General features: G+C 40.0%; 1 protein-coding gene across 2 annotated transcripts in view; it reads left to right on the forward strand.

Moving 5' to 3' along the window:
* Positions 1-27,824, forward strand: part of ZNF521 (zinc finger protein 521) — a 270,405-nt gene that overhangs the window by 233,519 nt on the left and 9,062 nt on the right. For both annotated transcript variants that reach the window (XM_069468172.1, XM_069468173.1), the window contains 2 exons: positions 7,548-7,679; positions 9,998-10,113. In XM_069468172.1, the coding sequence (XP_069324273.1) occupies positions 7,548-7,679; positions 9,998-10,113 (248 nt within the window). The remainder of the gene's footprint in view (positions 1-7,547; positions 7,680-9,997; positions 10,114-27,824) is intronic.

The following is a 27,824-nucleotide window of genomic DNA, read 5'->3' on the forward strand; positions in this document are numbered from 1 at the left end:
CTAAAAGGCAATTACTCCTTCTTTCCTATGGTGCTTTTTTTTGTATTTCAGACATAAAATACATAATAATATTTTTATTCTTGCAATAAGGGATGAGTTTTGACTCATCAGTTTCTTGCCAGAGATAAAGTAGCAAATTAGACAAAGTATGTTAATGCTTTATTTGTCGGAGCATTTTAATCTAACTTCAGGGAAGAATGAAGCCAAGCACTATACAGTATATTTAGTTCGCACACTATGTTACATGCACAGGGTTTAATACACAAGAGGATGGAGCAAATTTTTGAAACTCAACTGACAAACAATAAATATTGTTTTATTGTTAGTCTTGGCATTTTGTTCTGATGAAATTAGATGTAGGATTAGCTAAGTATGTATTTCCCATAAATTCAGTAGATATTTACTGAGTCCCAGCTATGAGCCATACCCTATTCTAGGTTCTTGGATTTTATCAGTGAACATAACAGACAAATAAATACCTTTGCCCTCCTGAAATTTGCACTGTAGCAAGAATTGGTGAATAACCCCAAACTTAGATCTCGACACTCTCTTGATATTAAGATGTTTTCCTGGGCTGTCACCCACGTCTCATTATAGGCAAGGAAAAAGCTGAAATGCATTGCTGAATTGAAAACATGCTATTTCTAATCTTGGCGTTCATCTAATCAGTTATGTGAAATGGAAGTTAATGTTTTATACTTGTCTTTGCGTGCTCACAAACTTTCTATTAAGACAGAGAATAGAACAGCACCAAAGATGAGGTGTTAAAATTTTTGAAAGAAAAACCTTTACTTTTTTCTATTCAAGTGAGCATAATAAACAAGGGGGAAAATCGCCTATTTAGGTAAACTGGATGCTTTTCAGTGGGACACAGTGGCATATACTGAAGTCAAAGCCTTATTACGAGAAGCTAATCTTTTTTTAAGACAGCTCTAGTTTCTAGACCTGGAAGATGTATTTCAGACTTAGTTGGTCTCAATCCTCACTCCACCCTTTGCCCCACTCTTGCCTTTTCCAGGGCTAATGGTACATTTACTAACAAACATGTACTACCTTCTTCTTTTCTTGGTTACAAATGTTTTTTCTTGGGATGGGGAGGGGAGGACTCAAAGTGATTGTATCAGTGCCCTTCCAAACACTGATGTTTGTTTGTTTGTTTTTAATGAAAACATTTGAGGGCAAAATTTTTACCTTTAAAGCTATTTGCTGGCACTATGTTTTCTCTGAGACTTCAGCTATGGGGTCCATGTTTAGATTTGGAAAATGGGAAAGAAAAGAAAGAACTAGAGGTACCAATATGCTGATCAGCTTTGAAAGGTATCTTTGTCTATCTATGTGCTTATCCCTGTCCCCCCCCCCTTTGTACCAAAATGTCACTGCTGAGTCCCCACAGCTGGAGGGAAGCCACCTTTTTGGTGGGTTGTTTGTTTTATTGTTTATTGTTTGAACAACAGTCTCATATTTTCTCCTACATGAGAATATTCTAATAAGTACTTCACACAACCTATGATAACAGCCAAGGAATTGGACGATATTGCATCTCAGAGCATCTAAAATCCCACTGCCTGCCTCTCCTATCCCTACCCACCTGGACCTCCTGCTAGTTTCCAAGCTGCTGATGTTTATGGGGCTCTAGGCAGCCCCTGGGCTCTTTAAAATCTGCTGGGTACCATGCAGCCTCCCCCAGTTGAATCATTTCCTGCTCCAGCCCTGCTGATAGTGAGAAGTTCAAGACAGGAAATAACAGTGTCAATATCAGTGGCTTTGCTTCTAAAGTCTGAAAGCGTTGTAGCCTTTAGACTGTTGGCCAAAACCAGGCAGTAACTGAGTTAAACGTAGGCATGCAACTTTGTAGTAAGTCTAGCCGATGCACCCAGGATGTGTATCATGTGGCTTTTCTTGAGATTAGGCATTTTGTGCCTGAAGAAGCAAAGACTAGGCACCTGTGCCCATTCCCCATGTTCCCAGCGCCCTTTCCCTCTTATTGTCAGTCTTATGCTCGTATCTCATGTCACTGTCTCCTGTGACATAGAATTCCTGACAGTGGCAGACGTTCCCATGTCGCCAATGAGAAAACTCTGAGAAGGTGCGAGTGTCAGTCTTCAGGCGACATTCATTTTCATGTTAGATTGTTCAAGAAAATAAGGGCAGAACTTTTAAAACTGGTATTAAAAAAAAAAAAGGTTCACACAATAGTCAGTACTCTGAAGTTCTGCCTTACTTTGGGGGCTTAATGACTAATCTGCTGGCAGACTTTGAAGCCTAAGTAATATTCTCCATTGCCAAATTAGCAGCTCAGCGTGTTTATGTTACAGTTGTGAAATATGTGCAGTATATAACACAACAAATTATTGTGGCCGAGCGCTGCGGACCTAGAAAGAATGCGATGTCTGTGTGCATGGCAAATTACTGTACAGTCTGCCTATTTTTCTACTCCAGGTTTCTAGGGTGAGCCAATGTAGCCGAGGGGTGAGTTTTGTCACGTACGGCTTTTCTTTGTTATTCCTCAGACCCGTGGCTTATAAATGTGTGCTTGGAAATTAAGCCAGGGAAGAGGAGAAGCAAAGTAAAGGGGGAGTGGGGGTTGGGAATTGGTTTAGGGCATCATTTTCTTGGATTTAAAAAATATATATATAAGGATATAGCGGTACACACATTCGAAGTGGAAAAATTACAACTGCAGGGCATTTGATTCCTCTGTCTGGATTGTGAGGGCAGAGTTTACTCCCACTCAGATCAGAGCTTTTAAGTATGGCCCCTGCCACATGATGATGTACCGGGAGGGGTTTGTAGCCATGGACTTTAGCCTATAGATTTATGCAGTGGAAGAGGCTGGAGGACCCTTCTGGCCAGTCTCCGGGGTAAATGGGAGAAGGAGCTCTACTTATAAACCGTTACAAATTGGTCCTCAGTAATGGCTGTAGTGTTGATCAGACGAGGTAAGGGGGCCCCCGGTGATTCCCAGGATAACAGCTGCATGTAAGTCAACCACTGAACATTTGCTTGTAGCTGCTCTAGATTTTTGTTTTTATTGAAGGAAAAGAAGTATAAACATGGGACACACAGTCTGGAGGCTGCTTAAAGGGTTTCTCTTGTTTAAAGTTTATATTGAAATGTCAGTGTCTTGTGTTAAACGAACAATTGCCACATCGGAGCTCATAACTCAAAATTGTTCTTGAGTATCTGAAAGGTAGCTAATATTTCTTCTGTTATAAGACTGACTCATGAATACTTACATTAAGTCTAGCTTTTACAGATTGGAGGGATAGAAGTTATCATTTGCCTTGGAAGTGGTTTTGGACAAGCAGGTTGTTTTCTTAGAGCACAGAATTTTGTAAATGATTATCACGTTTCCCGCTAAGTCAGTGAGGTTGTACTCCAATTATGTATGCAGACTCTCTCCTTTGAAACATTTAATATTGGAGTAAATATTTACATTAGCATCAGTCTCTTTTATGTAGACTTGATTCCTGTTTACATTTACATTTCGCACTTAAATGAAGATTAACAAATGGAAATAATTATTTTAGCTGAAATTTCTATACATGTGAAATTATTTCTCAATTATGCTCAAACCACCTTTGGTCATGCTTTGGAGTGGGTGACCAGAGCAGGAAGTTGCTGGCCTCCAGCATGTCTTTGGTGGGGAGGGTCCCACTCTGACATTGGACCCACATTGCTGGACATACGCACACACCCTGGGTATCCAACAGAGTGGGGTATTCTGTGTGTTCCAGAAAGGTGCAGGCTTATACTGAAAGCTCCATATTCTCATTCAACTAATTTGCACTCTGTTTCTTTCTCCCTTTCCTTGTGCCAATTTCTTTTCTCACACTTACTTGGCTAGAACACTTTTAAGTCCAATGTGCAAAACTGGAGTTTTCCTATACTCTGTAATATTGTGCATTTCCTATCTAACTTTTTGGCTATCACAATTTCAGTGTTGTAATCAATCTTTATTAATAGGGTTTTTTCTCTCTCACTCTTTTAATTTCAAAGTAACCTACAAAGACAAATTGCACTCATTGTAGAAAATCTGGAGAATATAGATAAGCAAAAAAGAAGAAGAAAAATCTAGAAGTTTCATCCGAAGATCCCATCTATAATTCTTAATTAAAAAATAGGGCTGTACTAGCCTATTATATCCTTAATGGAATATTGTAATGGTTATTAAATCAATTGACTCGGAATCTCTTTTTAATAAATGAGTCAGGCTGTATTATCCAATTACTGTCAGCTGCTACCTTTCCAGAGAGCAGAAATGGTTATTTTGATTGAATTTTTTAAGCTTTTTGGCACCTTTAAGAAGAAGAGGGGGAGAAAAGCAAGGTGCAGGTTGTGGCTTCAGGGGTAAAACCCTGAACCTAAGCCTTAGGTTCACCTGAAACGAGGTGTTGAGAGTGTCACACCAAGAACACCGGCTTTAAATTAAAACAACAGTTACCCTTGAGTGTTCTAGCTTACACCAGATAGGGAGAAGAAAGGAGAGAAGCTCAGTTTTGAAAAGAAATGGTGCTTAACTCAGCCAGATGCCTCCCAGCACTAAAGGTTTTCAGAAATTCTTTGAAAATTAAGATACTACTCTTAGCCACATAAAGGTCAATCTAGAATGTAAGAGAATGGAGTTAAACAAAGACTCTCAATGAGCATAAACTTTTGAAATTCTTATTATAAATCAGTTTTATTAGTTTTCTATTACAATCTATGCCCTCCCTTCAATTTTAAAAAAATAGAAACCAAATTATATTGCCCAGTTGTAAAAATGTTTTGGGTCCTTCTTTCTCTCTTTCTCATTATCCATTTGACCTTGAGGTAATAAGCAAGTGTGAGGATGGGGAAAGGGAACAGGGAAGTGAACAAAGGCGAGAGAAAGGGGTGGGTGTGTTCACCGTCTCCCTTAGAACATATCGACTTTTGCTTATCTTATTATTTGCTGTATAACGATTCAGATATATTTTCTCTCCTATCAAAATAACTAGAAGATAAGTTTATTGGAAAAGACCTCACTGTGTCAGTTACAAGCAAAAGGCAGGTAGAACTTCCAACAGTTTTTCAACATTACAATGTGCTTTTAAACTGTAAAAAGAGTTCTGAAGATGCTGGATGCTCTTGCTATCATTGCTGTCACTTAAGCCTTCACAAATAAAGGGTAGAATATGTAAAAAATAAGTCTGCACTAATGATACGTAAATATCTTCATGATTGTGTGTCACTGCTTTGTACTTGACCAAATTTGGATTATTTAACATGTAGAGGATGCAACGTCTCTCTTCTTTGGGTAGGAAATAAATAAAAATGGATAAGTATATTTTCCTTGCATTCATACTCATATATCTTATTTATTTTTCCTTCTCTTATTTTTCCAAACAAAGTACTCATAGTCAAGAAAGATAACATCACACTAAAGAACATCTTAACTTGCATAAGTCACTTTATGTTCATGTGACAGTCAATTGTTATCCCCAAGAAAGCTCACCAGGTCTATACATGTTACTTTACGACTATCGCAAGTTTAAAAATTCTGTAACAGATGTATACCAGCTTACACCCATAGCCTGTATCTTGGTTCTTGTGCAAAACAGGTATCATTTTAAAAGGAGTTGGAAACCCTTAGTTACCTTCTTACTATTCAAAATAAAGGTACGTGGCATTGAGGAAATAGAAGACTCTTAAATTTGGCAAGTATTTCTGATGATTAACTTGCTGATCCAATTCCCTGTAGTACATAGCGTTTCTTATATTTCTTAATGTCTAAAATTTGGAAATATTTTGGTGGCTTTAGAATTTGAAAAAAAAAAAAAAGAAACAGATGAAAAACCCTTGATCTTATATAATCCCTAAAGCTTTTTGTATAACCCCTTGTCATGTCAGTATGCACAATTAAACTCCCTCTTACATAATTATAAATCAAGGAATTTACTGTGCCACCCAAATACAGAGTAGGTTTTTATCTCTTGTGAAATGTAGACAGTACTGGGTGGCTTAATTAGTGCTTTGCTTCTCTTCTTACAAATTCCAATCCTCTGCTTCTAAAGGCTCATACTCATGTAAGAAGAAAGATTAGGAATACAAATAGAGTGATTTTACTCTTAGTTGCTAATAATAACTCACTTTGTAATTGGGCCTTTGAATTGCAAGCACTATCAACTGGTGAAGGACTTACACATGCATGTTGTCTTTGAATGAAAGAATATAGCTTTGGAGTATAGACTTGTTAACCCCATAGTGTGACTATGTCTTTCATTCTGCAGACGTAGGATGTCTGATAGTGTTCCTTAGTAGCATTTTTAATAACTGCAAATCAGAGAATATAAAAGTATAACTTGATGACAAGCCAGGGTAGAGTGCAGTCTCCACCTCTTAATAAATAATCTTGGGAGACTAGCAGGTGTAGACCATAGGCCTCAGTGTGTCTGTTAAGATCATAGGCCCTGAATCCAGACTGCCTGGGTGCAAGTTCTGGCTTCTCCAATTATGAGCCCTTGTGACTCTGAGAAAAGTTACTTAAATTCTCTGGGCCTCATTTTTGTGGTCTGTAAAATGGGACTAATAGTAGTTTTCCTCCTAGGGTTTTAGTGAGCTTAAATGAGTTCATATCTATAAGCAGTTGGAACAACAGTGTCCGAAACATAGTAAACAGCTAGGTTGCAAGTGTTACTGTTCTTGTATTTCATTTCTTACAATTGCACATTGAAATGAGTTAGGATAAGCCTTAAATCTTAAATTCCATAAACATTTTATGAGGAAAAAAAGCAACATCAAAATAACATTTTTTATCTATAGCAGACTTCACTTTATATAGCAACGTTATCACGTCAAAATAGTTTTCTACCATTTTGTTCCTAGGATATCTAAGAAAAATTCAAGACTAATCAAAAGTGAGCCTGGAGCTCATAAAAGTGCTTTGGAGAAACACAGGCAGAGCCTGGATCTGGGGGTAAAATTGAAACTGTCTTACAAAGTTAAGGGAGCAACAAACTGGGAACTGGGAAAATATGGGGGACAGGGAGTGCAAAGTAGAGCAAAGAGCACTTATTAGGTACGATAAGTATTAATATTTTGCAATTGGCAGAAATTCTTGGAAATAAAAAGAAAGTTTGTATCAATTGGAATACCACTGAAAACCTTATAGTTCAACATAGAAACTTCTAGAACCTTCTAGATAAGCCAGAGGAGAGGCCCTGAGGCTATCCACTTCTATGGGTCCTTTATTTTAGAACTTTGGAAATAGAGAGACTACAAAATCATGATAATTAGACAGAAGGAGCTGCTTCATTATTGATGTACCAATTATACTTTAAAAGCTTGATAAGATGCATTCGCCCTGAGATAAAAATCTGACTTCTGATTATCTTTGGATTTTAAGTTCCAGAAATGTTTTAAATTAATATAAACTCATAAATAATGTGAAATAACCAGAAATCATATAACCACATATTTATATTAGGTGATGGAAATAGTTTAATGTATGCGATTACGGTTAACTCACTAGTCTAGTAAAGATACGACGGGTTTCACCATTTCTATTAATGCATTTTCCCTGACAGATGAAGGACTGAACCATGAATGCAAACTCTGCAGCCAGACCTTCGACTCCCCTGCCAAACTCCAGTGCCACCTGATAGAGCACAGCTTCGAAGGGATGGGAGGCACTTTCAAGTGTCCGGTCTGCTTTACAGGTAGGAAGATCGTTTCTGGAAAACTCTGGAGAGTTTCCTGGCCACATCATGTCTTTCCTACCAAAGCACACTTCCCACTGCTAGGGCCTTTTACAGATACGACTTCGGTTCAATTTGGGGGGGGAGATGTTTGATTTCTGCTTATTAGCATTATTGATTGCAGCCTACTTTCAAGGCTCAAATGGGCATGAAGGTTAACCGTCAGGATGAACAAATGGCATTTCAAGTTCTCTCAGAAGTTTGCACTTTTCCATTTGGAGAACGACATCCATGTTGTGTTCACTTTTTTCCGCGCGGTGTTAAAAGGTTACCCAGGCTAAGGCTGCCTGCACAAAGCTGCTTTTTAATCACAAGACATTCAACTAAAAGTGCAGCTGGGTTGTCAGCACGTGTCTGCTACTTAAACGTGGAGAATTTCGTAACATTCTCCGCAAGAAATAAAAAGATACTATGAAAGCTCTCCCCAAATTCTTTGGAACTAGGAAACAGATTAGATGAGGCATTTATTTCCTGTGAAATTGGATTTTTAAAGTAGAAGTTGATATAAATTTACGCTTTTTAGAAGAAACTTTTATTAGGTGTTACAGCATTAGAGTCCTGGAAAATCCTTTGTGATTATTTTACATGGGTCTTGGACTCAGTCCCCAAGCCTCTCAAGGCTGTGTTTCCTTTCATTTGTTGGTGGGGAGCAGGGGGACATACACACATATATATATATATACATATATATATATAGTCCCACCCTTTATTTATGAAGGCTTATATCCATCCTTCTCTCAAAATTGACTTCTTTGTTTGCAGAGCAAAATTTCGAGCATTGATTATTTACCTTCACTGCTTTCAGCCTATAGATTTCTATTCTGTAATAAAATAAAAGGAGAGGGCTGTGTTCGTTGCGCAGCTAGCACAGACAGTGCCTGAGTATGCCGATGGCTTTGCCTTGCACGCCTGCCTGTTTGGAATTGTTCATTCAGTAATTCCACCACCCACTCTCCATTCTTCTTTTAGAACTCTTTTTGTTCTTCCAAATTTATATTTTTAAAAATACATTGTTATGTTTTTGCCATCGGGAGTATATATCTTAAGATGCCAAGAGTCTGGGTTCTTTATAAGTCTTCATAAAGGAGGACTAGGTCATAGGTCCCCTCATGGTTAAGACCCCTAATAAAATAGTTCTTTCATGTTGTGGCCAGAAGCCTCATAAAATATATTAAGTTCTATGGAGATTAGTTGCAAATCTGTATAAAAACCTCATTTCTTCTTGTTGATGTGGGTAAAGAGACAAAAAGGCATTAATCATGCACAGTCTGCATGTTGTGTGCAGACAGACCTGAATTGTTTTAGTGTATCTTGAAGTAATTTAAAAATAACAATTAAAAAAAAAAACCGTCCAATATAAAGCATGTTAGGTGGGAAAGGAAATCTGAGCAGTTTTTTAAGGTAATGAGAAATGTGATTAAAATGTATGACTCATAAGAACAATATTCTAATATTTTAGGTTGGCTGGCAATTAGAATAATTTTAATGATTAGAGTGGAGTCAAAGTCAAATGCCAACATCTTTAATAAATCCTTTCCCTGCCTATACAGATTAATATTGTAGATGCAAACTTTTTTAGGTCACAGTGCACCAGGCATCCATCAGAAGTCAGTTCTGCCAACCCAAACACTGCCTCTGGCATATACAATTTAATTATTAATAGTATGTCTCCTAGGTAAACTGTTACACAGTCTTAGGGCCTTGTTTTGTAGTCATTAAAATTGAACATGTTTATATTATTGAAACCCTTGCATTCAGTGTGTAGGCTGAGTTGATCTTAAAGTATCCAAAGAGAATTTTCCTGCCGTTCTGTTTCACATTTATAGACAGTGCCCCAGAGTAGCTGTGGGATATGATTTTTAGCATTAACACATTTAAATAGAGAACTGTTTGCTAGCTATAACTTTAGGCAAACACAATAAACAGGGTTTTGGCATCTATGATTTCTTAACCTGTGGGTTGCTGAGAAATAGGAGTCATTTCTGTTGAGACAGAGCTGTGCCTTTGACAATTTTCGGCTTTATTTTTAAAAGATTTATAGGGAGCAGGGCCTCCATAAACCTTTACTTTGGAGCTGTTTGGGTTGAATTAGGTGCTTGGTAGAGTGCATCTTAACAAAAGTGAGAGACCCAACCATGAGCAAATGTGACTCAGCTCTCCCCAGGTCTCAGGCAGTCAGTCACACCCGGGAGGATGCTCTGTCTATTCTTGGGGAGTCATCTACTCGGGGCATTGCAGAAACAAAATAACCCCAGAACACCATTCTTTTATCATTTCAGTATTTGTTCAAGCAAACAAGTTGCAGCAGCATATTTTCTCTGCCCATGGACAAGAAGACAAGATCTATGACTGTACGCAATGTCCACAGAAGTTTTTCTTCCAAACAGAGCTGCAGGTAATGTTCTCATGAGGACTGGGATTGAACTCAGTTGCTATTCTTATAGGAAACAAGGGCATTTTAAATCTGGATTCACAGTATCACTCACCCTGGGCCACCATGATGCTTTGTGTGTACTGGGGCAAAGGGAAAATTAGAGACTGGATTAATAGACACCAAAGTAATTTTGCCTCTGGCTGCTGTCAATCATAAAAAGAACTAGAACAGACCTATAATTGGACCTTCTGACCCAGTGTGATAGACTTAGGGGTCAGGTTTATTGGACTGTGGGATCATTCACCTCACTTGTCATGACTCATTCTCCCAAATCCTGTTTTATTCATGTTCTGCTCCCACTGGGCTCCAAGCTGGATGGATGTCCAGGTTATTGTTGTCCTGAGGGGCTTAAAATTGGAAAGGAGAAGGGAAGAGAAGAAAGAAGCTATACTCTTGTCCAGTATGTATTTCTTGCATTTAATGGAATAGAATAATTTTTACTTAACAACAGCCTTATAGTTGAAAATGTTGGCAAACAAAGATGTTGGCTTTAACCTTGAGTGTTCCACTTGCTCAGTGTGTGACAGGCCTTGGTCCATAACCTTTCTGAACCTCAGATATGAAGAAATAATAAACAAACTTCACATTTACAGGGCTGTTATAAGGTGAAAATGAAATAAGGGTATGGATTTAAGGTATAAACTCTAAAACATAAATGTTTGGCTATTTTGATTATTCTTAGCCATAGACTGGTAGTTAAAAATAAAGTCAAGAGACCGTATTCTATTCCAGAAATATCACTTCTTATAAAAGGAAAACAACTCTTTTTTTTTTTTTATTAATTCACCTGGAAAATGGATATAATGTTTGATCCTTATGTTTCTGATGAAATGATGTAAGAATAACATGCTCTTGGTTAGCTCTTATTGGTTCCCATAGAGGAGAATAGAGTTGAACCCAAAATTATTTTGTCATTATGAGCATTATTATTAACAATAAAGTTATCTAGCCTAAAATGGGGGTGCAAATAATTTTTGCATGGAGCCCCTGAAATATCTAAAAGAAGAGTTGACCTGGTGATCTGACAGAGGCAAGACCAAGAGACTCAGAGCCCTCCTCCTCCTCAGTCTCCCATCCCACGCTGGGCCCCGGGGCAGCTTTGTGCCTCCTTGGGCTCTGGTGAAACCAGATTTATACAAATTGTGTGTCAAAATAAGGAATTTATAGTTCATCACCTCACTTATTCTGTAAGTGAACAAATAGCAAATTAAGGAGATAAAATGAAAAATATATGAAAGAATGAGTAAGCCCAGTTAATTGTCATAATGTGTCAGTGGACCAAAATTAAAGTTGCTATTTTACCTTTTATCACTTCTAAAAAGTCTTTTTCCATCACATCTGTTTGTGAATTGAATATAGAAAATAGGCCAAGTTAGACCATTGTTTAAAAGTACATCTTGTTAATAATCTAAATTTCTGTTTGAAAAATAATATATTCTTATTGCAATGGATATCAAAGATTAAGTCATTTTGGTTTTATGAATCTACAAAGGATGTGGTCAGTATACCGAGTAATGTTGTTAATTAGTATGTAAATTGTGAAGCAGAATTAAGTAATAGTTTAAAATCAAAGTTGTAGAGATTCTGTAAAGACTGATGCCTAGCTAATGTTTTTGGAAAAAAGAAATGTTTGCAACAAGCTTGCACTTTTATACTGTATTAGTAGATTCTAACCTAGTAGTACCTTCAATGTCCTTCATTAAACGAACCCAACATTGGCATTGGTGGCCTCTGGCACATTGTAGAGCAGACAAAATTAAGTAATTAAATATATCCTTCACGATTCCAGTTTCTTTTATGATGTATTTTAGGGTTTTCATGGAACCGACAGTATTCACTCTTTTCTACAATTAGTATAGACCAATGATTCTCGAATTCTTTGATCTCAGGATGCCTGTACATTCTTAGAAATTATTGAGGACCACAAAGGGCTTTGGTTTATGTGAGTTGCTATCTATCAATATTTTCCATATTAGAAGTCAAAACTGAGAAATCTATTAAACACAAGAATATAAGCACACATGCTATTAGAGATGATGTCATCACAGATCAGGTGGCTTCTGGAAAACTCTACTGTACCCTCTTGAGATACTAAGAGTAAAAAGGGCAAATAATGTCTAATATTATTATGAAAATAGTTGTGACTTTACCGACCTCCTGAAAGTATCTAGGAGACCACAGAGATCCCTGCGCCACACTTTGAGAACTGCTAGTATAGAAGTTTCAGTACAGAACACACAACTCTTTTTGAGTCTTTGTGACCTTAAGAAGTCAAACATCACTCGAAACATTTCTAACTTGTTCATTCAACTTGTGATGTAGGCCCAAACAAGACTTATTCTGTAATCCAAAACTGTGAGCCTTATTTTTCCAATCCTACAACCCTAAATAATATATATTTAATCTTGGTGTGAATATTCAGGCTTAAGATGTGTATCATTCTTTAGATAAGAGCAGTATTTATGGTTAGTATGTAGTAATTATTATGGCTCTGAGATGAAACACTGACTACAAAGTCAATATTTCACAAAGCCATAACCCACAGTCATTGGAATATCTATGTAGGTCTATTTTCTAAAATCCCCAGTAATAACAGTGGCTCTTTAGTTTCAACACATTAAGAAAAATGAATCAGAGTTGAGCTTACTTCTTCCCATTTTGAAAATGTTTTTATTTTTATGTTTTAACCTTAGGGGTTCATGGTCTTGTGCATTTGCTTTCATTACTCAAATTGCTTTTACACCAGTGCTTGGAAGATGGAATTAATGTAACTTTTAAATATTGATTTCTTTTATTTTCTGTATAGAAAAATGGGAATGGTAAGTATACAGAAACCAGGATACAGTTTTGTTAAATCAACTAAAATTAAGGTGACAATAGAAAATAAGATCTGTAACCAAAATAATGACAGAGTAGAAAAATGAAGCCATTTTATAGCATGGTAGTTCATGCCTTAGGATGCAAAATAAATGTAAATTTTAAACCACTTGAACGCATCTACTTTTTTATGCCACTAAAGTTCAGAAAGAAAACGGACTTGTCACAAGAGGCTATAAAACTAAATGTCCAAGAACTGAAAAACTGAAATTTTATCTGAAATTTTAAAGCATACAATTTATTTGGCTCTCATATCAGGGTGAGAATAATAAGGTAAATTTAGGATAAGCATCCAGAATTGCCCAGCAACATCACTATGGATATCTTTTAAAGGTACATAAACGATTTCATGACTGTAATAAGTAAGTTATATTTCTTTCACTGTTTATACCCAGTTAAAAACATGAAGCATTTTTTGTGGATATAAGTGCTTTATATATACACACACACACACACACACACATATCTTATTTATTTATTTATATAAATATATGTTTTTAGAGAAAGAGGGAAGATAATGTTTACATCCCACCATGTGTGGGGGGGGTATATATGTATACATGTATGTATATACACATATATATGGTGGTGTGTTACTTTCATTTACACTGCCTATGAAGCCAGTCAGAGTTCAGATAATTCTTCATCATACACTGTTCATCTTTAGGAGATTAAAGACTCAGGCACCATTCTTTGAATATTACAGACCATAGCTCCTTTTAGATTTAGGCGAGATGAAGCCTCTTTTTATGGATACACCTTTTGCCAGTGTAGAAACTGTGTTCTTCCCACAACTCCTAAACCCTGCTGACCAGAAGTTCTAGATTCCAGTATGTGTGTGTGTGTATATATATATATCTCTAAAATTCTTAGCAAGATATAATCTTTTCCTTTTGGTAGAGTTTTCTCCCATTTTCACACGAAATTCTAATATACTTCAAAGGCCACCTAGCTTGCTGGTAGGAGGGGAGATGTGCTTTGGAATAAGAGTCCATTATTTGAACTAAATGAACATCATCATATTATTTTAAAAGTGAATGAATATGTTCAATGTTTCACATGTTTTTATTAATAGACCTCAAAATTTTTCAGCAGAACTTAAGGAAGCTGCTTTGAGAGAGGATGGTTGTGGTCCAAGAATAACATCCCACAATGCATATTTGTATCCAGAGTGGTTTATGCAGGTGTGAGCAAGTGGTGTGTTTGTAGAAGTGCTGTGGAATAGGCCACGTTCTTTCAGGACGCTAATTGCTGTTTAATTGGTGCTTCCAGAAAAGCTGCCATTGGATGACAATGTTCAAATCATCCTCTTCCCAGTGTGTCCACGTGGAAAGTTCCGTCTTGTATCATGTTTTAAATTTAATGGAGATTGAGAGAATTTCTGCAGTGGGGATAGAGGGAGATGAACTTCAGGCTCTGAGATTCTGATATTTGAATCCCTTTTGAATCAAAGATTGTTTTGATACCTAGCCCTCCCTTTTATTAAGTCATGAATACAGTGTTTCCCACATTCAAAATACAGCAGTCATTTGACATTCCGAGGGATAAACCAGACTTTCAGAAGTCACTAAGGTTTAAATATGTAATTATCCCTAGAGCTGTTTGATTTTCTTCTCAAATCACTTTTCCATCAAGTCACCCAATTTCGATGCATATTTTTCACACCACAGTTTAACTGGTGCTTGGTTTTTTATGGTCACATTGCTGACAGAAAAAGGAATGACTGCACATGGGATGGGACGGAGAAGACAACAGTACAACATCGAAACGTGGCTACTGAGGGGCTTGCTGGGTCACTCGCTGACTTAGCTGCTGTCCCCAAACTAGCCTTTCAGTAAATGTATTACAAATTTATGTCTCAAATTATCAAATTATACATGATGAGGCACTTAGGAGTCCTTGTTAATAGTCCAAATCACAAATGCTATGCTGTATACTGCTATAGTCCCAGTGCTATGAATATTATTAGGTAAGAAAATATATTTATTAAAAATACTTATAAAAATATAATTCCAGCTTTTTAAATTCACCATGGTGCCAGCACTCATGACATACCAAAAATGATTAGAAATATATTTAAAGTCCACTAGAAACGATAAGACGGGCATATAAATAGCCACTGTATGAGGTATATGTAATAAATTGTTTTCAGTCTTCCAAGGGAAGGCGTTTCTTCTCCAGCTGGGAGAGTCGAGTGAGGGGCACCTCAGCTGGTCTGGAAGGACAGACGGGCAATGAGAAGAACACAGACAGCACTCGCGGAACGCTGGCTCCCGGGACTTTTTGCTCCCTTAGTGCTGACCTAACTAAACAAAATCAAGATTCATCATTATTTGGAAATGAAATTTCTATCCCAGACATATCAGAACTTTCCTTAGTTCTCTGTTCTCATTCGCTAAAATAACTTTCCAATTAATCATCCCGTGACATAGTTTCATATTCATTAGTTTCCAGGTAAAGATTCTTATTTTTAAACATTCCTCTTTTTCAAGTGATTTACAGTCTTGGTTCTGTTTTTGTTACTTAGCATCTGACTGTCAAACTGAACATTTACATTTGCTTTTAGCAATGTATTTGAAAACCACCCAACTTTCCCCCACCAGCCTCCACCCAGTTAAAGAGGTGTAGCAAAGACAAAAAGTTTTACTTTGCCCCTCCATAAAAGACAAGGTGGGATCTGGCTGTAGTTCAGAGAAAGGTTTTAGTTTATTTTGTTTTCATGTTTTCCTCCAAGTGAGGCTGAAATCTCCTTTTGCCAACAGGAGGCATGGAAAGGATGTGTATTGCTACTCACAGCACATCTAAAGGAAGTGCCTTCAAAGCCATTTTGCCTCCATCCCCATCTTCTTCTCATAACTTTTCTGTGCTTTTCAAGTGTTTAATTTTTATCTTTAACAGAGCTTAAAATTTCTTTCATTATCTTCACTCACACTATAAAACTCAAACCCCTGTCCTGCCTTTCCTAAAGTCGTGTGGTCTTCCTCAGGCACCCCTGGGTTGGAAATATTTGCCCATCACCATGTCTGGACCCAGCATTCCAGGACCTATAAAGAGAAGTTTGGGGGAAAGTTGGCATGGGGTGGGCATAATTCCCACCTCTTCCTGGATGGTCTGGTTCCTTAGCTCTCCATTCCCTGAGATCTATGGTGCTGCCATGTAGCTCCTGTTCCTGGGTCTGAAATCTCAGCCCTTAAACACATCACAGAGACTCGGAAATTCACAGGAGTATAAATTGTGTTAAATGAGCACGTGGTTCTGGAACTGGTCCATTTTATACATCGCCTCATTTCTTTGCTTTGTGGGCCTGCGGGGCTTTGGAAGTAAATTGGTGCTACAGCAACTTCCACTTAATTTGCTCAGTGGTTAAATTGATCTATCTCTTTTATTTGATCGGATCTCCAGGAACCAAATCATTTGCATTGATTTATTGATTGGTGCTATGTTTTCACCATTGCTTTTGATCACTTTCAGCTGTTAATATTGGATAATTCAATCAGAATTGATTGGCCTTACCATTGAAGGCAGAAAGTTAATCACGTAGGACACAAATAGGATATGGCTAACCTAACCTTGTTTTGACTATTCTCTCTCTCTTTCTCTCCCCCTACACCCATCATCTATGCAGTGGCAAAAAAGCTAGGGTTTTTCTTGAGCAAAGGAGGGGGTTTGCAATTTTATAGCATTCATGATGCATCTAAAGGTGAGATAGTTGTATTTTGCTTTTTAATAAAACGGCATCTAGAAATCAAGTAAGCATACAGCAAGATAAGCGTGATTGTCACAATGAACCCATTTGGACTAAATGAGTAAATGCATTTTCAATTGCCCGTTTTGTACCAATAAATGCCTAATCTGTGTGTGCATGCTTGGAGGCACAACCTGGGCTCACCTTTTTCTAAATTTGGCCCTCACTGCTTCGCCATGTGTCCTGGTAGTCGAATTTTCAAGAATCAAGTGGTTAATATGACTGACGTAAGGGCAACAGAGGTAATTGCAATAAGCCACAACCACTTCATTTGCACCTGAATCGTTTCTACAGCACCCCGGCTCAGTTTTTAAAAATTCTCCATCCATTAATTTCTTGATGTTCATATCGATGGCTGGTTTTCGCTATTAAAAGAGGGAGCACCACCTCTTCGTTCTAGGACTCATTCCCTCCTCCAACAGCCCTGTTGTTAGCGAGCTGCCATTACATTATTTTTTTGTCTGGCCCAGAGTTGACGACAGATGGCCATCTCCAAACTGCCATCAGTGCGGCTTTATGGAGCATCCAGCTAGGGTGTACTGAAGAGCACTGTGGCCAGTTCTGCAGCCCCCTCCCTCCCACCCCCTGGAAGTGCTCATCACCTCTGCCACATTCTGCTTTGGCTGGGCTTTGCTGGCCCTGCCGTCTTCCGTGTCGCCAAGACAGCCTGCTGCCACAGCACCGGAAGATCTGCCTCCGTTAGGAAGGAGAGCCTGCATGCATATGCATGGCCGTCCTATAAAGACAGGGCTCTGTCTCAGCACCTTGGTAGTCGGATCCTTTGGTGAAATCTGGAGATCCAAACTTCTAGAACATTCTGCAATCCAGAGGGGCACGTGGGATTCCCACATGTGTTCCTATTTTAGACGTTTGCGCCACACATGGATCAGTTTCCTCACATTAGCAGAGACAAAGTGCCAAGAATAGACTCTTTGTGTTTACAAACTCTCATCTAACTATTGGAAAACACCACTTCCCTATCCAACTGTTGTGACAATTAGGGTAAGAAAGATGGTAATCACAGACATCGGCTCTAAATCCCCCGAAATGAGCCAGGGATTCATTCCAGCATCTTCCTGATCCATCGCTGTGGCGATCCCTTGGACAGCCGGGCGGAAGGAGCTGTTGCTGTGCATTCGGGGAGAGATGGATCGGCTGCTCTTGATCGGGTTTGCTAAGGCAAGGCAGCTTCAGAGCCCAACGTGTATTTTAGGAGGAATTCACATTTGTATCCTTTATTGTTACATTTGCAGTGAATCTACAGCTCAGAACAGGCTCTGCCCTGCAGCTATGAAGGAGTAAGTTCCCCTTATTGGAGAGAGAGTAGTGTTCTGTAAAAGGCTGAGATGTGGCGGCGAGATGAATAGTGCTTAAAAGCTGTGCTTGCGGTGCTGTCATTTAGAACAGCAACTCTGAGGCTTTAAACGGGAGTGAAAGGCAGGGTAAACGAGTCCTTTAAAAGTGGTGAAATTTTAAACTGCCTAAAATAACAGGTCTCCTTCATTGATAACTTCATTGAATGAGTGAGTGGGAAACTAACTGGGCAAGAACTGCTTTCCCATAGGAGGGCAGAGTTTGCAGAAGCGGGCTTTTTCCTTGGGCCCCCGCGTGTCTGGGAGGCCAACTCCTCTCTTGCGTGCCCCCCAGCTGCCAGAAGACCATCTCTCACTGGAAACCTGAATCGCCTATAAAAGGTTTCCTTTTTTACATTGCCAAAACTTAATTTTATAATTGTCTGACTTACACCACTGGGCACATCTGCTAAGCTTATGTGCCTTCTAGACATATAAAAGGCTACTGTGATACCATTAAATATCAGCAGTGTGCTTTGCTGTGCTTTGAGTTTATAAGGGTGAAAGGTGATCGTGCAGGAAAATGGAACAGTATATTTGCTGTGAGACAGGCACCAAGACTTCACTCCCATACTCAGTTATAATTCATGACAGTACTGGTGGGAAGCCCTTATCCCTCTGTGGAGTTAATGCGTCTCCACTGAAGCCTGCTGAGAGCACCCTGCGTCCCCCCCACCATCTGTGCGCTCACTTCCGCGCGCTCGTCCTCTCTCTCTCTCTCTCTCTCTCTCTCTGTTACTTTTTCTGAGATCTCTTGGTGTTAATATTGTCAGACTGCTACTGATTTGTAAAGGTGGTTCTTCAAAGTGGAATTGTCATTTAACTAAGGGAAGAGCTGGAAGGAACGCATTACAGCGTTGTTTAATGTCTCGTTTAGAAAATACCCATTAGAAAATAGAGAAGCAGCAATTGCCTTAAACCCATTGCTGACTCTGAGAGCGAACGATGTGCTGCCAATCACTCATTAGCAAGAGGTACCCGTGGCCTGGGCGTGGTGGGAGGCTAGGGAGGCAACACAAGGTGTGCATCACAGTCCGGTTAACCCTGTTCTGAACCCAAGTTCAGTGTCCTGGAAGTTGAACCTGAGCAAGACAGCGGTCCTGAGAAATGTCTGCCCACTCTGTCTGTTGGCTTGGACCAGCTGGGGACGTGAGAACCAACCGAGGCCCCACACGCTGGCCCCATCTGTGATGCGATGCCACCCACTCTGAGGACCAAAGCTAATTGCCTCGGGGCCCTGGACTGCACAGAACTTCACTTACGAGAGCCGTGTGGTGATTTGGGCTGCGCCAGCCCTATTCTGAAGCGGAAGGCACGTAAGAGCCAAAGTTGTTGCAGCCCAGAGCCTGCAGAGGGTCACAGAAGTATATGGCTTGACCCCCTCCCCCCCACCCCACCCAGTCCCATCTCCTGTGCATTCTCGCCCTCCTCCCCCTGCCCCCTTTCTGGGAGCCCAGAAGCTGAGGGGACACCAGAGGAGCAAGGGTGCATTAAAACAAAAGGTGAAACTGTACCTGGTTCATGGCTGGCTCAAGATTCATTTGTAATGTTTCATAATTCGTGCTCTTAACATACTCCATTGTTAGTACTCCTTTTTAAGAGATAAATCAAACCCAGGCCCGACATGCCAGTGTATGCATTTAACAGATGTGATGCCATAGGGGACCTACTGTGTTATAAACTGCAGAAATGGCCTTTTTATGCCTGCGATGCGGCTGACTTCAGAACTCCAGCAGCAAGGTGAGAGGCCACGCATTAAGACAGCAGCGCCCACGCGCCACTCAGCCTTGTGTGTAATTGGTGCGCGGGCTCATCCTGACGTTCGGGCCGTATTAGCCACATCATCTTCCTTCATCCTCCGAAGGAAAAGTGGGGTGAGAATGGCCGCCCTCACTGTCCAGGTTTTCTTGGGTGAAAGATCACTTTGAGATGACACAGCTGAGTAGTCAGCCTGAAATCCTGGTTGGTATTTTATTAATTTTGCACCAAGATAAATCCTGAAATTCTGACAAACTCCATGACAGGTGAAATTCCTTCTTGCAGAATCTGCTCAGCAAGAGGCTGCTCATTTCGTTCTGTTCCGAGGCAGGCAACAGGAGGGCAGCTTTATAATCAGCCCTCAAAGGACCCCCAGCCGCCCCAGAGTCTCCGGCTGATTGAATAACTCCTGGGCCTCTTCCCCTAGGCCTCCATCAGCGGGGGTCCTGTGGAAAGCAATCTCCCGCAGACTGGCACTGAAGTGAGCTTTAAACCACCATTTTCTGCTCTCCAGAGGAGCCTGGAGTACTAAAAGATAGATGGACTGCAGATATTTTATGAGAAACTGTCAGAAGAAGAGCAGAGTAAATGTTTTTTTTCCCTTCTTCTTTGAGTCACACACTACATCACTGTTGAATTTCTCCCAGAATCTTTTACATTTCAAGTGAGAAATTAATTGGTTGCTAACCTTTAATTCCACCTCCCTCCTCTTCGTTGTCTTCCTCCCCCCCTTCTTTTTTTTTTTCCTTAAATATTCACACAGAGGCCCTCTGCTTAACCACAGTTGCAGAAAATCAGTACCATTTGCAATGAAATATTTATAATGACAGAATGAAAAATTGGATTCATTTTCTGGACTGTAGCCGAACAGTCTGCAACTTTGTGCGGCATTGTTTAGCATCTCTCCTTCCTTCCTCCGCTTTCATCGGAGTCTTTTTCAAAAACATACCACACAGACACTTACCTGTGCTTTGGAGGGGCGCCTACCCAAACACAGAGCCTGTTTCTACTCTTTAAAAAAAATAGAGGAGAAAAGAGCATATTTGTGTTTGTGCTGCTATGTAGGGGATCCGCGATGTGGCCCATAAAAAGGTAGAGAGGAGGTGAGCTCCGTCCAAAGGAGGAGAGTGTTAGCTCTGTAGGGAAGAGCTGGGAGAAGTTTATAAGGAATACAGGGGACAGTCTGGCCTGCGCTTTGTGGCGCAGCACACACAGCAATCAGCATGCCATAGTATCTTGGGACAGATTTATAAGGGGAATGGGAAGGCAACACTGCCACGTATAAATGTATGTTGAACATCACAGCTCACCACCTTTTCCCCTTTAGTGTTTGCTGTGTGGGCTTTCCTTTCCAGGTATTCAGAGTTGCTTTCTTTCTAACCAGGGTGGATGATTGCATTTTTTAAGAGATAAGAAACCAAAGGATTTTGCTACGACAGCCCAGCATTGTATTTCAAACAAGTCTGCCTCACAAGTGCACAAGCCGCCACAATATATTCATTCTTATTACAGGACCCATTGAGTTTGTAGCAAGATGCCTAGAAAGTAAAGCTTGGCCATGCTCCATGAGCTTCAGGAGTTCGAGACCAGCCTGAGCAAGAGCAAAACCCCCATCTCTCCTAACAATAGGAAAATTAGCCAGGCGTGGGGTGTGCACCTGTAGTCCCAGCTACTCCGGAGGCTGAGGCAGGAGGATCGTTTGAGCCCAGGAGTTGGAGGTTGCAGTGAGCTACCATGACGCCACTGCACTCTACCCAAGGTGACAGAGTGAGACTCTGTCTCAAAAAAAAAAAAACAAGGTTTTGATCTACCAATAAGTTTTCACTCACCACTCCACATACAAGCCAGAGAGCCTGCTATTCCTTCTCCCTCCACTGTGGGGTATAACAAGGGCCTTCTCAGGCTCTCATCCCTGTTGTCTGTGTTAGCCTTTTTTTTTTTTTTGGTCCCCTTTTGGAACACCAGTTTTAATTAGTCAGCGTTGTTTTATTTCGATGGTTTTCAAAAGTGAAAACAGTTCTGTTAGATCAAGCATGAATAAAAAATAGTCTCAAATTCAAATCTTCAAGTTTTCCTTCACTCAGTTTGCATCATGCATTGCCAGCTCCACAAGATCAATAATCCATATTTTATTATGTAATAAAGGCTGCCTGTAATTGAATTAGCTCATTCACTCCATCTGATTATCCCCGTTTTATTCATGGAGAGGCAAAAAGAATATGAGCTTACCTTCACCCATATATTGCATTATTTGGATGTAAAAGAGCCTTCAGCACTATAAAACAGTTGTTTAAGGAAAATAGAGAATTCATTTCAGTATTTGTTTATTCTAGAAATAATCTCACTACTAGCACACTACATTTTCTTGGTGATGGCTTTAAGCTTCGCATCCACTGTGTCGGTCTGTTCTCTAGTCAGCCTGGCCTGAGTAGCCTGTAACAGGTCTCTCTTCTGACCAAGGGCAAAATTCTGAAAGACAACTGGGATAAATCGTCCTTTTCTTTTATGACCCTTGGGGAGATCCACCTTTTATTTACCCTAAGGCCATTTCCTCTTATCCACCCATGGATTACCATTTTGAAGGTTTTTTAATACTTACTCTCTTCTCTCGGAAGCAAAATCTTAGCACAAATTGATAGGTAGTCGGGTGATGAGAAACACCGGCAGGAAATGAGTCATTCATTATTGGGATCTCTCAAGATCCCCATGTGGAGTTTCACTTGTGGGTGACACACACTTTCTCCAAGAAGCTTGGCGTTTTCAGGCAGGCTTCTAGATTTGTCTTTTCATTGCATTCCAAAAAAAAAAAAAAATGATTTTGAGAAATATGCTGACAGTTCAGCTTGAAATGATGTGTGTTCTGACACAAACTGCATTGTAGCTTAGGAATGTAGCCTGAAGTTATTTTACCGTGGCATTTCTATGGTTCTCTGATGCAGGGGAGAAAAAGAGGTGTCCTTAAAAGTGTGCGTTGTAGGATGTGACAATAACTTTTCTCCAGCGCTGTGCATGGATTCGGCAGATTGTTTCCACTTAACCCTTATTATTGCTTGCTTTCTTGAGTGCCAGGGTTAAGAGGAAAAAAATATTTTTTTTGCATTAGTTTTTCAACAACTTAGGTGAGTCTGAAATATATACCCAAGTAAATGGGAACTGTAATAGTGGTGTGTTCAGAATCAATCTCCTGTGCAGACCAGGAAGGGAACATTGAATAGCATTCATTTATGGACTGCCAGATGTATTTCTGCATGTGACATGGCTTGCCGAACCGCCTTGAATGATTTCCAGTGTTATTAAGCAGACTTGCAGGAGCAACAGGCCTCGTGACAGAAGTAAAGAGCCCTGTGGCAGAAGCCCTCGGTGAAGGAAAGTTGCACAGGAAGAGAAGCACCGCCGCACAGACCCTATTTTAATATCAGAGTTAACAACTCTCTGGGAATATTTCTCTTCCTCTTGTCCAGCTCCTTCTGTGTTGTGGCTGGTTTGCGTTTGTGTTTGAAGTGCCAGGCGGTTTAATGAAGTTATTCTTTTATAAATTTTGCAACACCGAAGCAAGCATGAGGGCTTTAAATTAGAATAAGTGCCACTTCTGGATGGCAGGTTCCTTTGAGGACTGATTAGAATGAGGCCTCCCGTCGCCTGGCCCTTTATGCGTGGCGGTGTTGCTGTGTGTACTTGTTTACAGCTCACCCCTGAATTTGCATGAGTGTGCACCATGCCTGCCGCCCGGCCCTCTGTTAGTCAAGACTGTCTTTCTTCCAGGATCATGTTAAATACTTCACGCTAAAGAGTTCTTTTTTTTTTTTAATTATATTGCTTTATTGTAATAAATTAAAATTAACTTGGAGTAGCAAATTATTTAAGGATGTGAGGGTTATAGATTACTCTCACCATAGCTACAGCACATCTCTGTGTGGAGGAATTAAAGGGCTGTCTTTCCAGTAGTTCTGTGTACCAGGAGGGGTGAGGAAGCTGCCCCCACAGAGACTAGAAGCAAAACGGGAAAAGGTGCCCAGGAAGTGGGACGAGAATGGGAGTTTCACGTCTGGGTTCCTGCAGCAAGTAGAAGTTCTTCCAGGCAGGGCAGAGAGCGAGGCCAGCTCTGCCATTTTAAGAACTTAAAGAATCTAAGACAAGGGGAAATGGTGAACAAGAGATAATAAAAATATATCTTAAGACAAGGTTCAATAGAAAATAAGAAATACACGCCAGCATTTCTGATTTCTCCTCTCTGTGCCTATGTGAGCTTGCCAGTAAACTGGGATGGTTTTAGGGGGTGGGGAGCAAGGGAGATTGTTAAAGAAAGGGGGCCTGAAACTTCTACAATACACAAAACATACAGGGACAGGGGACAGAAGAGCAAGCAAGAAAAATAAGCACCAAACTTGAGTGTGAAATTTTTTCTCCTCTCTCCAAACTAGGATTTTTTTATTTAGAATGGGAGACAACCAAATAGAATTAGGCTTGTGAAATATTTGCATTTTAAAAGGACTTTCTTAGAATTTCAAGCAAGGGCTACTTGGGGCCTCTTCTAATTGCACTCTCCCCGCAGGAATATGTCTTCTGAGGGACAGAAAGATCAAAGGCAAACACCAGGGATTTTACCTGTAGAAGCCATGCATGTATGTAATTTCTTTTTCCCTGCATAACACATACTTGTTAGGCATGGAAACACACATGCACATGCGTGCACATGTCTGGCACACACTCAGGATGTGGCTCATACTTCACATTGTATAATTATGTAAATCAGTCCGTTGCCCTTTCACAGTTTTATTTTGACGTATATTTACGAAAGCCCATGCCCTAGCAGGCAAGCATTTGGTTGCTTATAATAGGGAAAGATGTTTTTCTGTTATAATAGGGAAAGATGTTTTTCTGTTATTCTTAATGATTTATAACATGTTTGACTTACTCTTAATGTGAGTTTACCTCCTAGGGAGTGTGGCAGGGTTTTTAAGAAAAGAAATAATACACTACACGGAAGTGGCATTTCTTTTGCTTTTTACCGAAGTTCAATAATCTATTTTTCATAATTACTGGACTTGGGTTGAAGGGAATCCTTGTCCCTATCAAGTGAAAAAGCAAGAGTCTTGGCTCCCTCCTTCTTCCTACAAAGGTTACCCTTTGAATATAAATTACAACGCCCTGTGCTTCACCCATTCTAATCAGATGACCTTTTGAATCTGGTGGACCAGAGTTTAAATCCTAAACCTGCCAGTCAGTTTTTAAATCAATGCCCTGCTCCAGCATGTTTCAGTGCATAACCACATTTCAGTGGATTGCAAACAAGGAAGTGAAGTAAGTGATGCCAGTGGAATCTTGCAGCTGACTGCAAAACAACCCAACTCGACTGCAAGATGTTGGGCCAAGTGATGTGATTATAGTTAATTTCACTAACGAAATTCTCTAAAAAACCTTCTGGGATTCAAAATCTAAGAGAAAAGGGAGGAGCAGGAATTTTGTTATGTTTGCAAGAGGACATTTCTGAGCAATTATCAATTTAAGCTTCCATTATTTGCCGCTAATTACTACACAAGGCTGTTAAATATTTAGCAGAAGTTTGTTTAATTGCGTCTGACTGGGAAAGGGGATGCCTGAATATGGCTTGAGCATCAAGAGTCCTGTGCGCCGAGATCCTGGCAGAGAGGAAATTTGTATTCGCGCAAGATGAACACATTACGGTGTCAGACAAGCCTTCTTTTTTCTTCCTTCTACAGATTTATTTATCTTTAAGGTATCTAAAATTAGAGCACGAAGAAAGGGCACTGTTCATGGATGTAAAATTGGAAGGAGGTCATTCTTAACCTTGTTTACAGATGTTCTAGTTTAGAAAGCACCAGTGTGATAAATTAAACATTACAGGGGAAAAAAATTAAAGCTTAGCAACAACTGGCACATGGACACATCTGTCTGTGAAGCACTGACTTAATCCCTGAATATCTTATTAGACAGTATTGCCCATCCAAGCCTTCTGTCCCACAATCCGCCGGAATCCTTGCAATTCCAGACTCTGCGGAGAATCTTTACGCCCAACCTCCTTCACTTTTGCTGGCTTTATATGGTTTGATTTAAATTTTCTGTTGGCTCCTTGCATCTAAACAGGTAGCTCATTTCAATGTTTTCTTTAAAAATAAACTTTAGGCCGGGCGCGGTGGCTCACGCCTGTAATCCTAGCACTCTGGGAGGCCGAGGTGGGTGGATCGTTTGAGCTCAGGAGTTCAAGACCAGCCTGAGCAAGAGTGAGACCCCATCTCTACTAAAAATAGAAAGAAATTATATGGACAGCTAAAAATATATATAGAAAAAATTAGCCGGGCATGGTGGTGCATGCCTCTAGTCCCAGCTACTCGGGAGGCTGAGACAGGAGGATCCCTTGAGCTCAGGAGTTTGAGGTTGCTGTGAGCTAGGCTGACGCCACGGCACTCACTCTAGCCTGGGCAACAGAGCGAGACTCTGTCTCAAAAAATAAATAAATAAATAAATAAACTTTATTCTCTTAATATATTTGCCACTGGCCGTTGTGCTGGTTTTAGCCTTTTCTTCTAATTCGGCACCTTTTATTTTTTTTCCCTCTCAGTGTGACAGATAGTACATGCCATTGTCAGTTCCACAGAGCGAAAATTTCAAGCTTGTCAGGTATGCAAAACAGATAGGGATCAGCTTGTTACTAAAATTTTACTACTGTTTTTAAGTTCTTGATGGAAAATGGAATTTCCCATACATGACCTAGCAGTAGGATTTGCCCTTTTGAAGCTGACGGGCCAAGTGGCTTGTTTTATTTCTCCATAATGTTTAAGCATCAAAATACTTAGAATTATTCTACATTAGCAACCTGGACATTGCATTATTTAAATAATTAGTCTAAGCTCAGGCTTCTGAAGATTCACATTAGACTAAGGCTAATTAGCTGGGTATTCTTGCTACATTGTTTACCACCATGGACTTTTCCAGCTTGGTTTTATTGTAAAAAAAAAAAAAAAAGAAAAGAAAAGAAAAAGGGGGCAAAATGTAGTGAAAATAGGCCTTTTTGAACTGACTCCCCATGACCCTATGTAGCCTCATCAACTTGACCAAATACTTCGATTCCTAAGCAGTCCCTGTCCTCTGCCCTCTGCCCTCTGTCCTCTGCCCCCTACCCTCTGGGCTCTCAGCTTTGCTCATGCTCTTCTCTCTACCAGCAGCTATGCACTCCCTTCTCACCTCCTCCTCCTCATCTTTGCAGCACCAGGTGGGTATGACTCCTCTGAAAATAAAGCCCATGGCCTCTTCTAGAAGGTGAAGGGCCCTTCCTTCCTGTCCTGTAGTACCCTGCCTCTCCCGGTGGACAGAGCCTGCCATGGCCATGAGCATCCTTCGTCTCTGCAGCCAGCCCAGCCCAAGGTTTCAAAGCACTGACCAGAGCCTCTCAACAATGGCTTCATGCCTGAAGCCAGCTCAGCCACTGGACCAGGCTATGAGACCTTGAAAGTTGGCTTCAACTCTCTGGGACTTAATTTTCTCATCTATAAAATGAGATCTGGACCAGATGCTGCCTGATCCCTCCCACCTCTGAAAATGATTCTGTTTCTCTTCTGCTTTACTTAGAGGTATAGTTACTCCTGCCACTGAATCTAGACCAGCAAACTGAGAGTGGTGGCTCTGTAGTTCTTTCAAAGTAGACAGTTGTTTCCATGCCCTAAATACTCATTTTCAGAGTTTAATATTTGGATCCCTTTATATATCATTAGATTGCAAATATACATAAAGTGGCATTGATTAATTGCCACTAAAATGTACCATCTTTGTTTATCAATGGTACATGGAAGTTCTTAGTAAGTCCCTAAAGGAGTGAACATTTCTGGAGAAACTCACTTCTTCACAGAAATAATGCCATTTTATTATTTATCTCAAAGAATACTTTCCACAATTTCTGGAGAAGTGCCTGCTTTCACCCAATG

Source organism: Eulemur rufifrons, chromosome 5 (genome assembly GCF_041146395.1).
Source record: "Eulemur rufifrons isolate Redbay chromosome 5, OSU_ERuf_1, whole genome shotgun sequence".
NCBI lineage: Eukaryota > Metazoa > Chordata > Mammalia > Primates > Lemuridae > Eulemur > Eulemur rufifrons.